General features: G+C 39.9%; 1 protein-coding gene and 1 long non-coding RNA gene across 2 annotated transcripts in view; one reads left to right on the top strand and one right to left on the bottom strand.

Annotated features, from left to right (window-relative positions):
* The window catches only part of LOC306835406, a 145,954-nt gene that overhangs the window by 45,363 nt on the left and 88,250 nt on the right, over positions 1 to 12,341 (top strand). The gene's annotated exons all lie outside the window — the stretch shown is intronic.
* LOC306835389 (sodium channel protein type 3 subunit alpha-like) overlaps positions 1 to 12,341 on the bottom strand; it is a 169,690-nt gene that overhangs the window by 98,692 nt on the left and 58,657 nt on the right. The window contains exons 10-11 of the mRNA XM_079361877.1: positions 4,618 to 4,709; positions 852 to 1,094 (exon numbers count right to left, since the gene is read on the bottom strand). Of these exons, the coding sequence (XP_079218003.1) occupies positions 852 to 1,094; positions 4,618 to 4,709 (335 nt within the window). The remainder of the gene's footprint in view (positions 1 to 851; positions 1,095 to 4,617; positions 4,710 to 12,341) is intronic.

Genomic DNA, 12,341 nt, shown 5'->3' with positions numbered 1-12,341 from the left:
TGTTTTTCCAAGGATTTGCTGTTTTTATACTAAGTGTGTGCGTCTGTGTGTTTGATTAATGTTCAGTGACACAAGGGCAGTCCAGTGTTTTAGTTTCATGGAGAGAAAAAGACAACACGCAGCTGAGGTTTCATCTGACAGCAGCGTTAAGTGTTTCCTTAACCCTGACCTAGACCTGTGTTTGTGTGTTTGTGTGTGTGTGTGTGTGTGTGTGTGTGTGTGCGCGCATGTATGTGTGGCCTTATACTGTACCTCCACATATTATGTACCTGGTCAACATGCCTGACATGTCAAATTGTGTATTTACCAGCTGACCTCGCTTGACCTCTCTGTGTCAGTTAGTGTGTCAATCTGTAGTGTGTGTGTGTGTGTGTCTGTACACACATCACACCCCTGACAATATTTGCTTGTGCGTCCTTATTGACGGCAGTTGTAACCACTGTGCCAACATGGTATTGTCCTGTCTGTTTAAGAAAATCATAAAACAACACGCACTTTCAGAAGGTCAACACTTTGTTAATTGTTTGTAATTGCACAGGTTTAATTTGTAATTTCATACAGGGGGCCTCCTAATTCTTTTTTAGGGATTATTATATACTGAAGGGAGGGGGAACAGCGGTTGTTGAATGTTTACTGTTTATTGTAACTAATGTCTTGCAAAATGTTTTCAAATCAGTCAAGTTGGTATTCAATGTTTGCAGACATTCACCGGCTAGAATGAAAAAAGCTGACACAGCAGCCAACCTTTATTGTGAAGCACCAAAAATGTGCGAATTAAACTAAATGGTGAAACAAATTCTGTCAGTGCACATATTCTTGTCCAAAGCATTAGTTCAGAGTTTGTTTCTCACCCTCGTCATTGATGAAGTCCTTTACGGAGGCCCATGTCTTGTTGTTGCAGAAGAACGAGGTGTTGGTCGGCAGGGTGTCGTTGATGCAGTGTGCTGTGCTGCGGACACATTTCTGCCGCAGGTTACCCATGAAGAGCTGCAGGCCGATGAGGGCGAAGACGCTTAGACAGAAGACGGTGAGGATCATCACATCAGCGAGCTTCTTCACTGACTGGATCAGAGCACCCACGATGGTCTTCAGGCCTTCCGGGACCGCCGGGGACGCAAGGATGTAGAGAACATTAATATGCATGTAAACGATACAGCGAGGGCAACAACTGCACGGATAAAAAATCACTCTTTAAATGATGGAAATAATTCAAACTCTTGCTAAGTAACTTTGGAATTAAGGCTGCCCTTAGTCGTCATCGAGCTTTAACATATTTTGTCGGTTAAATTCCTGAAATGTTGACACTCATAGAGCTGCAATGCATAAGCCAACGCATGATAGGCTCTAAACCAGGGGTGTCAAACTCCAGTCCTCGAGGGCCGGCTTCCTCAGACTGTTAGACGTCTCCCTGCTCAGATGCAGCTGAATCCAACAAGTGACTCGTTATCAGGCTTCTGCAGAGCTTGATGACAACACATTGTTTTAAAGCAGGTGTGTTAGAGCAGGGAGACGTCTAAAAGTCTGAGGAAGCCGGCCCTCGAGGTCTGGAGTTTGACACCCATGCTCTAAACTGTAAAAAAAAATATCACCGTTTAGTCTCCATTGTTAACAAGCCCATATGAATTGCAAGAAATGCAATTTATTCATGTTCTACTGTTTTTGAGAAGCTCGTCTGTACTTCCAACTAAACTGTGTGGTTTTCATTTTAAGCGATGCTTTCATTTTCGGTTGAAATATTAAGTAAAATCACGACAAAATAGTTGTTCTGATATGCACTCGTAAAATATGTCCCGTCCCTTTTACCATATTGGGAATGCGACAATCAGTCCGAGGGGCAACAAGCCAATGGGCTTCTATCAGTGACATCATGGGTTTGTGATGTGACAAACCCATTTCCAACGTGGGGGGGCGAGGGACCGAGTGTTACATGCGGTTATTGCTACTGCTAACAGGAGGAGGTAGGAGAAGCTGCATTGCTGCGGACTTTGAAATTTGCACATAGATGTGCCTAAACATTTACAAGAGACCTGGAAAACACTAAATAGCAGATAAAACCAGGAAAAAAAGTATTATATGGGACCTTTAATATTTGAGCATATTTACAGTAGAGATCATGTCAGTGAACTACAAGAGCAAAAAACTCAAACTTGTTCATTCATCGTAATCAAGGTCAAATGTTGAAGTAATCTTTATATTGATTTGAGGTCATATCCCCCAGCCCTATATGTAGTCTTCTTCAGTTTGAAAATTAATTAATTAAATGGATCTAGGACTGTACAGTGCATTCAGACAGCCGCCGCTTTTCAATCATTTCCCAATGATCCAAAATGTTACACTTAATTTGTTGCAAACAAACTTTAAATGTTGCCAAAAACTATGAAACAAAAGTTTCGATTCAGATTAAAGGGCAGCCATCGTTTTGTACCATAGTTACTTAGAGGACATTAATAACAATAAACACACAAAAACAAAATGAATATTACAGAAAATACAAATAACTCTGCTGTGAGGGGAAAATCTCAAAAAGGTATACACCTTGGTTTTTTTGTGGTTTTTTTCGTAATCTGGAGGTTTTCAACTGACAGCAGCTTTAATTTTTTTGGCAAAATACTGTGAGTCACAGTCAATCATATCAAGAAACAGGCTACAAACTCGTCCAATAAAACATGGTTAAAAACACAAACGCACACACCAACACGGAGAGGAACATATGGTAAAAACAGCAGGAACAAAACACACTCAGAACACAAAGGGTGCAGACAAGTTGACAATCCTCGGCCGATTTCACCAAATCAAAGAAACAACCAGGTTTTCTCTAAAGTTAATTCATTAGAAACAGACATGACACACTTTTCATCAGTGTCCAAAGCGTCTCTTTTGTCATGCTGGCTCATAGACTCAGCATTGTTCTGGTTCATATTGTTGCGTCTGTAAGCTAATGAATGAGCAGTGTGAAAAAATATCATGTGTAAGAGCTGCATTTATGACATGCTTTCAATGTTTCTGCTGCTGTGAGGAAGTTATAACATGTATCAGACATTGTTATAACCAGCTACGTTAGCATTAATATGCTTAAAAGAAAGATGTTGTTAGCGCTGCATGCTAACATGCAGAGTGAAACATACAGAGGCTAGCCAGCAACAGATCTGAATTATTCGTTTTTTGAACCAGGTTTTTGTTGGAGAAATACTTTTCACTACAATCAAATCTTCTGTTCTCTTTATGAGCAATGACACTATTCAACCATTAGCTGGATTTAGGTTAGCATCACTGCTGTCACAAGTTAGATCAGAACAATCATTACAGAAAGAGCTTGGCATATAATGGCATTTAATTTTTCATATATTTTTCACGTGGACTTTTATTTGAAAAAAGGTTATTGGAGACATTTAACTTCTGGTAAATTTGGTTTCCAATATTTTTGTTGCTTGAATCAACATTAGCTGACTCAAGCCAGGCGACCTCATTTGCTCCCATCTCTGAAGTGATGTTTCTATTCAGGCTATCATTGGCTAAAGTAGCCAGGAACAGTGAATGGTCCTGATTGGTCAAATGAGGTGTCAATTGAAGGGTCAGAGTGCATGAATTAGTCCAGAGTTGAAAATAAAGCAATGGTGTAGAAATGTTCAAGCTATCCATGTATCTTTAAGAATGTTACATGGTTGTATTAAATCTTTTTTGGAACGTGGCGACCCTTTCTGATAGCACAGTTGTTTGAATATTATGACCAGAGGGGTACAGTTGAGCTTCAGACAGTAAAAACAATTTAACAGAAATACATTTTGAAATCTTGAAATGGTTTTACAGGTTTTCTTCATTTAACTTGAAAGGATATTTTTCGACTTGTTGATGAATCATCAGGATAGGATCCTGATTTAATTGGGTTCAAATTTTTTGATGCCTTTTTTTTTTTTTTTTTAATCTCAGTTTTCCTGTTAAATGATACAAGGACCAGGACATAAAACCAAACAACCTTGACAACAGAGAGGACATCAAATCAGGCCTCTCTCAAAGTTATTTGTCGCATTGAAAGTTATTGGACAATCTTTGACACTAGACATAATATGCTTCTACTAAAAGGCGTTGAATCAATTTTTATTAGCTTAAACTCTCAATTGTTATATTTTGATCTTTATCTTGTATTCTTCTGCCTGTGTCTCTGGGGCACATTGCTCAACTTACAGTATGTTGTTTCAAATAGAAATACACTTGAATTGTATTTCTGGAAACATAGAAATAAAACTGTTGTAACGTCCTTTTTGATCATTAACACAAACCAAAATATTTAAACTTGGCCTTGGTGTAAATGTTCAAAATGTAAATCAGTAAGGTCAGCTTTTTCTCCTGTTTTATTGTGTGAATTTTTCAAAGGTGTTTACTAAAGTTGCTTTTTGCTGAGCCTCTGATGTCCACTCATAGCTGATATCAGCAAGACTTTCGTGTTTATTTTCTGCATATCACCTATATGCATACTTTTCGATAAGACATGTGTGTAAAGCATTCTGTAGGTGGTATGCAGAATGAGATCTCAAACAGAGCCCATGATTCAGAGTTTCCAGAAGGCTCCGGACGAGAGGGGAGCGTTTCTTATTCACTCCCCTGTGTTGGCGTCCTCACCTGGGATGACAGAGATGGTTTTGAGCGCTCGCAGTACCCTGAACGTCCTTAAGGCTGACACATTACCCAGGTCCACAAACTCAGTGACATATCTGCAACAGGCCGGGAGACAGAAGCACAAGAACAGACACACACAGAGGGGTATGACCACACTGAGCAACAACGAGCCAGCACAGAGGGAGAGAAGAAGAAGAATGGAGATACAGAGAGAGAAAGAGATACAGCAGAGACAAGCCGGGTTGGACGGCAACACTGGAGGTTCAAGCCAAACATCAACTTTATAAGAAGGGGAAATCAGATGGTTAAAGCTGCTCACATGGATATTAAACTGGAGAAAAAACCTGTAGTCTTTTTCATATGATTTACCCAACTTATTATGTTATAAGTAAATATTATTAGTTATAACTGTTAAAGCAACAATGTCGAGGAATTTGGAGTCTAGCAAAGCTGGCAAAGATGTAAGAAGCTTAAGAACCATGTCAAGATATATTGGGCAATGATGACACTGTTCACGACATAAACTAATTAAGTAATGTCCAAAGTGACGTACAGGTATGTTGCTTTTTGGTATGTTTTTAGCCTCGAGATGCGACAGATCATACTGGTCTTGCAGTTCTTCAGTTTCTCTAGTTCGGCTTCTTGCAGAGCTACTCTCCCTCTCTCTTTTTTTCTCTTCTAATAAAAAAAGTGTTACTTTTTTTTATCTGACTTTATTAGCAGCCATTGATTCATTTGAAACATCTCCATTTAGGTTTCATGTGTTCAGCTTTATTCATCGGACTTTTCCTTCTTTACATGTCTTCAGTTCAGACCAGGTGATTACACCTCTGACCCTTGATTGGCTAAAGAATGGGGATCGGGGGCAGGGCTGGTACTGCAGGACATGGCAGAGACTGGACGAACAATAGAGGACGTTCACGACGAAAGTCACGATGACGAGTGTTTGTTAATTTTTTCCGTCCCTTGTCGCCCCCTGGTGGTGATGGTGGTAAGGCCTTACCTGGGATGACTGAGATAGTTTTCAGGGCTCTCAGCACTCTAAAGGTTCTCAGCGCCTGCAGGTTCCCTACTTTGATAAACTCTGTTAACAGCCTGTAGAGGGCAGTGTGGTGGTTGTCAACATACAACACAAGGAGAAAAACATAACAAAGTCTGAAAATACTGCAGAGAATTTATAGTCCAACCCGCAAACAGTGCAACATATCCTTTAAAGAAAGTGTTTTAATTTAAGATCAGTTTTAAAACATTAAAACGTTTTGGAGGTTAATTTAGGGAATTGTTATTTTATATTTGAAGTATTTTTATTGATCAAATTTGTAGCTTAATATGGAGAAAGGGATCATGTCTATTTATATAGAACATTTTTACTCTTTTATTTCACTGGATTACCAAAGATTTCAATATATATACAGTATATTGTCTCTTTACTAGAAAAAAATGAATGGGAAAGAAAATAATACAATGGTCTTTATCTTACACTACGGTGGCTGATAAGTCACATAAACTTATTTTTAAGAAATTAAAAAATATTCTTCAAGAATTTGTATGCAGACAACTACATGTTTTCGCAAGTAAAATAAAACGTTTGTATGTCCCTTTAGGGCGTATGTCCCTTTAGAAGACCAAGAGCATATTAAAGGGACTTTAGGTTTATCTGAATGATTTAAACAAATCCAGATAAATGTATATTATCCAATATATCCAATTTACATGTTAATTGAAAATAAAGCAGTAATATCTGTTCAATTCAGATGTGATTCAAAACAATAAAAAGTCCATAAAAAAGCAATTACTTCCCAAAACAAACTGTGCATAATGAGTTTCAATTAGATGAAAGGTTTGTACACAGCCTGCCCATGAGCGTCCCTCTAACCCCCTGCCTAAGATCGAATCAGCCGGGGCCATGAGAGGCAAAAGGGCGCCGGGCGACAACCGCTGTTTTGGGCCCCCTGTAAGATTGAGTCATCTGATCCTGAGCTGCTAACGGCACGCCATTACGGTTCATATTTCATCGGCGCTGACTGCAGGCTGATTGAATTACAGTGGAGGCGGAGGGTGGTCAGATCGGGCCGTTTCCATGCAGGTAGAGACAACCAGGCGATAAAACCAGACACTTCTCACCGGAGAGGGCAAAACGTCAGACCTTCTGTGCTCGCCATGTGTCCGTATGAAGTAAATGTTGTGTTTATTCTGGATGTTTTATAGATGTTTCAGTTGGTAAAAAAACAAGTTGTATCTTTTTTTTTAATATAAAAATAAATATAAGAAAATCACATTGGTTCAAAACATCCTCAGCCCCTTCCTAAACTTGACTCAATGATATAAAAAATACTAGACATGAATGTGTTCAGCTTTTTAAATTGAAGTTTTTGCAGTTTATTAATCTTTCATTTTTATGTATTCTGGGCTATTTTCTGAAGGAGTGTTTGTGTCAATAACTTTGTTAAGTTTGCTTGACAGATAATTTGTTTATATTCACAATAGTTAACTGTGTTCGGACTAACTTTCCTTCTTCGTGAACTTCTTGAGACTGACCAGGACTGTGTTGGATGACCTGATAACTAGGATCAGCACCATGATTCCATCTAAAAGCGTTCTGTTTCAGTTGTGACACTTTCGTCCATCTGTCTCCACTGAGTGACAGTCTGACTGCATCCACAAAGTCACACATCGACATAAATCTGCCTTATAGCAGCGCTGTGAATAAACAGATTTTACGACAACAAACTGGTTGAAAGGATGCTGAAGCATCTACACTATGAAGAAGATCTGTACAAAGTTTGACATGCTGCCTATGACTTTTTTTTGGAAGAGATTTTTGGACCACCTATTTATGATGCAACTGAACGCTGATATGCGAATGTCCTTTTGAGTTGAATAAGTTCCTGACATGCTGTTATGTTCCCTGTAATGGCTAAAGGACAAGGGGTGTAACAAAATAAATAAAACCATGTGAAAAAGAAGGAGGGAAGAAAGTGCACTATAAGACATTAACGTGCACAAAAAAGTATACAGAGGTTTTACTGTTATTACAAGTTAGCTAAAAAAAAAAAAAAAAACAGCACTGTGAAGCTAAAATAAACAGATGTTACTATCTGTTCTGTTGAGGGACTTTTAAAATGCTTGTTTTGTTTATGGAGTTTTGAATGGCTTCTCACATAATCTCATCTTTTGCATTAGTTTTATATGTAGCAAAGCTGCAGGTTTCGGTCAGAACAAATATTTACAGAACACGTGGAGAGAAAAAGAAGCAGCTTTCTACCTTACATTAAACAACAAATGTTTGTTCAATTCAGCCGATCTGATTCAGTGCCAAACCTTAGAGGTTATGCTGTAGTATAAAAGGGTCATATTTATTTTTTTAATGGGTTTATTAAGCTAAAAAGAAAAGAGATGTTGCTCCTTTAAGCTGTGAAAGTGGCTGACGAGTCTGCTGCTGCTGGTCTGTGCTGCCAGCCATTAACATGTCATTACACCTGCAATATCAGGAACACAGGGGCAGACAGAGTGTGTGTGTGTGTGTGTGTGTGTGTGTGTGTGTGTGTGTGTGTGTGTGTGTGGAGTAAGGGGGGGCGGGGGATGATTTTAGACTCTGTTACCATGGGAATTCTGACTTGGTGGGTGGGGAGGTGAGCATCAATCAGCCATTTAGTATGTGTGTGTGTGTTTGTGTTTCAGTATGGGTGTGTCTATTTACTGACCATCACTCTGGTTTTAATAAAGCCGGGCACAGAGGGGTGACGTGTCAGGGGCGGAGTGTGTGTTCGCTTGCAGATGGTAAAGATGTGTGTGTTCATACATGGCATTTTTGTGTGTGTGCGTGTAAAGAGGTGACTTATGTGTCCCTGTCCTGCTAAAGATCCATCTGACCGCAGGATGGCCCTCGGTTCAAGGACACAAACCTACCTGACTTCATGTGCGCTGGGTGTGTATGCACGTGAGTGTGTGACCTTACAACAGCAACACACTGTCACTAAACAATACACACACCAGACGAAGGATGAGGAAAGAAAACAGTGTTACGTTTTCTTTTTTTTCCCTACATATTGTAAATCGACTTTAAAGACTTCATTTCCCAGAAGGCCTTTCTCACTAACACTTAAATATGGCTTTGTAGGGATAAACCCTTACGAGTCTAGAGTCAGTGCATTGATTGTTTCAGACCTCACGGTTTACAGTTTTTTAATGTGTTTTATAGTTTTAATATTTCTGCTCTCAGATAATAATTGGTGCTATAGACTTCTACAGCAAATCCTCAAATTAACAGATTCATTTGTTAGTCTGAATTATCTCCACAGTGTCACTGCAGGGTGATTCAAATTAATCACATTTATCTCACTTATATCTCACATGTTGTGTGGAAACCTGCTGAACAGTCTTCGTTTTTATGGCACAGAAAAATAGAAAAAAAATTCATTAAAGGGGAAACAAAATTAACTCAAGCTTGATCATCTCACAGCGAATGATTCTGCACTATATATTAAATACAAGGGAAAACCAAAATGAAACAAAACACTACTCAGCGCGACCACACAGAGCTGTCAAAAACGCATGCTAACAATAACTGAGGCTTAAGGTCGAATGGCATTAAGCCTCCAGTCAGGCTCACCTCTTCATACACTCAGCTGCGCCCCTAATTATTCACATTTATGAATTTCTCTTGTAAAATCAAATCACGCACATATTTCAAATCCAAAGATGCAGCCCCGCAGTTTTTATCCAGAAGATTTATCGAGACCAAATCAGTTTTTTCTTCCCTTTTTGGGTGAATCCCAAAAAGGGGTTAGCTATAAATGACTTCCAGCCAAGACTTCCTTTTCTATGTGTTGCCTACATTTAGAGTCCATCAAGCAATTTGAGAACCAAACGAGGACGAGGTGATGTCAGAGTGCAGGTTGTTCGCCCCAGATGGATAAGCTGAATCACTGTTAGATGTCTGCTGATGGGATCCAGGACTGCTGTGATGTTCGACCTCGTTTTGCTTCTAATGGATTGTTTTTCTACATACAGTTGAAGAGTTTTAGAGACTATTAAACCCTGAATCAATAAATCAATCCTAATAAAATATTCCATTAATCTAGGCCCGTGGCGGTATGTGTAATCATCGTGAATTGTGGAGAAAGGCAGTCACACCTGGTAGCACCTGTCACTTACATTCTTTCCGTTCTAAATAAGAGACACCTCGAGATGTGACCTTCTGTTGAGTTGAACCAAACTTGTACCCAACCTGGACCTCTATGAACCGGTGCACCCTCCATAAAATGTAACGGTCTCTTTGTTAACCACATAAAGCAGCAGCCGATGATGTGCTGCATGCAGACTGAATGTAAAGCACACATCATCAGCTGTATGATTCAGTGCTGACTGCTTTAATGGCGAATGTGTCCTTTAAGTGGAGCCATCTCTCCCTCTGAGGGACTCGGCATCGGGGTGATTGGGCTCATTATGTAACTCTGCAGACACGGCGGGACTCCCTCCATCCGAGGGCACCTTCATCAACGCGCTTCAATTTAGAGAGCAACCGCGGTGGAGGTGACACCTCAGAGCTGAGCCGCAGGGTCAGCTATTGATCCCATCGGTTCATCATGATCGTTCATCTTCCCGGCAGCGCCCCATGCTGTACGCTTCCCCGCTCTGATTGATCGCCACCAAATCGCAGTGATTTTACATCAGTCACTCAGTTACTGAAATGGACAGGTCAAAAGGAAACAAAGCAGCAACGTGGGTACCGTCAAGAGGATTAGACAAGGCTAAATAATCCGGATCCTGGTGGAACAGTTCAGGGCTTGTGCCCTTTTCTATACATAGGTTGAGGGGGCAGCTGAGGTGGAAGGAGGAAGAGGACTCAAAGTTTTCTCGGCACACGCAAACAAAGGCACGAAAAGAAAAACAAAACATTCAAACGAAAAGATGTGTCGATGTGAAATGTATTCTGTGTATGATATACTGTATGTTCAGGCAGCAGGGGTTTGGAGGAAACTCCTGGGTTATGGAGGGTTGAGTTGCTGGGATTTCTTAGGTCAGTTGCAGGATAAATAACAGAGGGGTGTTGGCTGTTTGTTGTGCTTCCACGATTGTTTTCCGGAGGGCAGGGTACGTCAAGAGGAGACAGAACTCCCAGCTGCAGAATCTGTGGAGTGTTTTTCAGGCTTGAATTAACAGTTTGACGCTGGGTGATGTGCTCAGGGGGTTTGGGGGGGATTTTCAAACCTGCAATTTGGAAAACGAGCGGCTGTCACAGAGAAAAGCACCTTTCTCTTTTCTCGAGACAAAAAAAAAAAAAAACACAAAGTAAAGTCGTGTAATTCATCGAGTCCTCATCCAGCCGGAAAAATTATTCACTCGTCCCTCTGGGAAGCTGCTTTTTTTCTGTGCTTCCTGTTTCCATGTTGGCCATCAGTTTGTGTTGGTTTGTTGATTTGACTTTTATTTTCCTGTTATCTTTGTTTAAAGGAGCCGAACAAAACCCATTATTTGGGAGGCACTCAGCTCTCCTCAGATATCTGTGATACTCTGCTTCAAAAAGTGCATTTTTTTTCCTCTAAAAGTATAGATACACTGTACACGGGGCTGTTTCAAGGCAGATTGTGCAATCATTGCATTGAACACAGTCCAAGTAGGATAGCAGCAATATGTTGCTTCATGAGTCATAAAAGGAGCTTTCAGGTGGTTTTATACGTTTGTGCTGGCAGAATTTTTTACTCTACACACCTCATTATGATTTAACAGAGCAAGACTTTGAGATTTAAATTCTGTTTACTGCAGAAAGTTTAAAAAAATAATAATGAAAACCCTTTGTAAAGTCTAACTGGAGCAGTAAGAGCAGAACTGTCTCCCTTTTGGTGCTTTCAAGGACACTCTGACTTTGAGTTTTTAATATTGAAATGATTGAACTTCTGTTCAACTTGTTTAGGATACAACAAAGACAATTTCAGACTTCCCTGTGAGATCTGAATTTCCTTTAAAATTATTATTTTTTGTGCAAAATGTCAGTTAACATATGAGCACAAATCAGCCCTGACAAACAACGATGATTTTGTGGCTTTAAGGTTTTTACGCCATAAACAATCATGTTTATTTGGCTCTTTTTGAAGAGAAATCAACATAATCTCAAAAAAAAAAAAAAGTAAAGGATAAACATCCTTTTTCTTTCTTGTCCCCTCACACACAGTCTCATGGGAGCACACACAGCACAGACTGTTGGGATGCAATTTAGAGACGTCAGAGGTCAGCTGAGCACAAAACTGTTCAGAGTCACCGGCATGCTATTAACGCCACTGATAATGATTATGGCCAGAAGTCAAAAATACAACAACTTGCTGCTTAAAACTGATCAGGCGAGGGCTGCTGATGGCCTAGTTGTTAGGTCACAGCCCATGTATTGAGGTGATAGTCCTCCAATCAGACGGTCGAGTTCAGGTCTGGCCTGTGGCTCATTTCCTGCATATCATTCTCCACTCGCTCTTTCTCTGTCTCTCTCTGTGTCTCTGTCTCTCTGGTGTCCTATTCTATCCACTGTCATATTAAAATAAAGACAAAAAGCCCCCAAAAAATGTTTAACAACAAAAAAGTGTTGAGGTGAATGTGCAAAAGTCACTCTTAACAGTTGATCATTTATTTTAATTAAGCACATTTTATAGTTTTGGGGAAGGTGTTTTCAATGCATAAGAAACATATTGTATTTTTTTGTGAAACCAGTCTCCCTTCGGGGACAAATGAAGGTG

The sequence above is a fragment of the Symphodus melops genome (assembly GCF_947650265.1).
Source record: "Symphodus melops genome assembly, chromosome: 14".
Taxonomy (NCBI): domain Eukaryota; kingdom Metazoa; phylum Chordata; class Actinopteri; order Labriformes; family Labridae; genus Symphodus; species Symphodus melops.
This window is presented reverse-complemented; position numbering and strand designations above follow the sequence as displayed.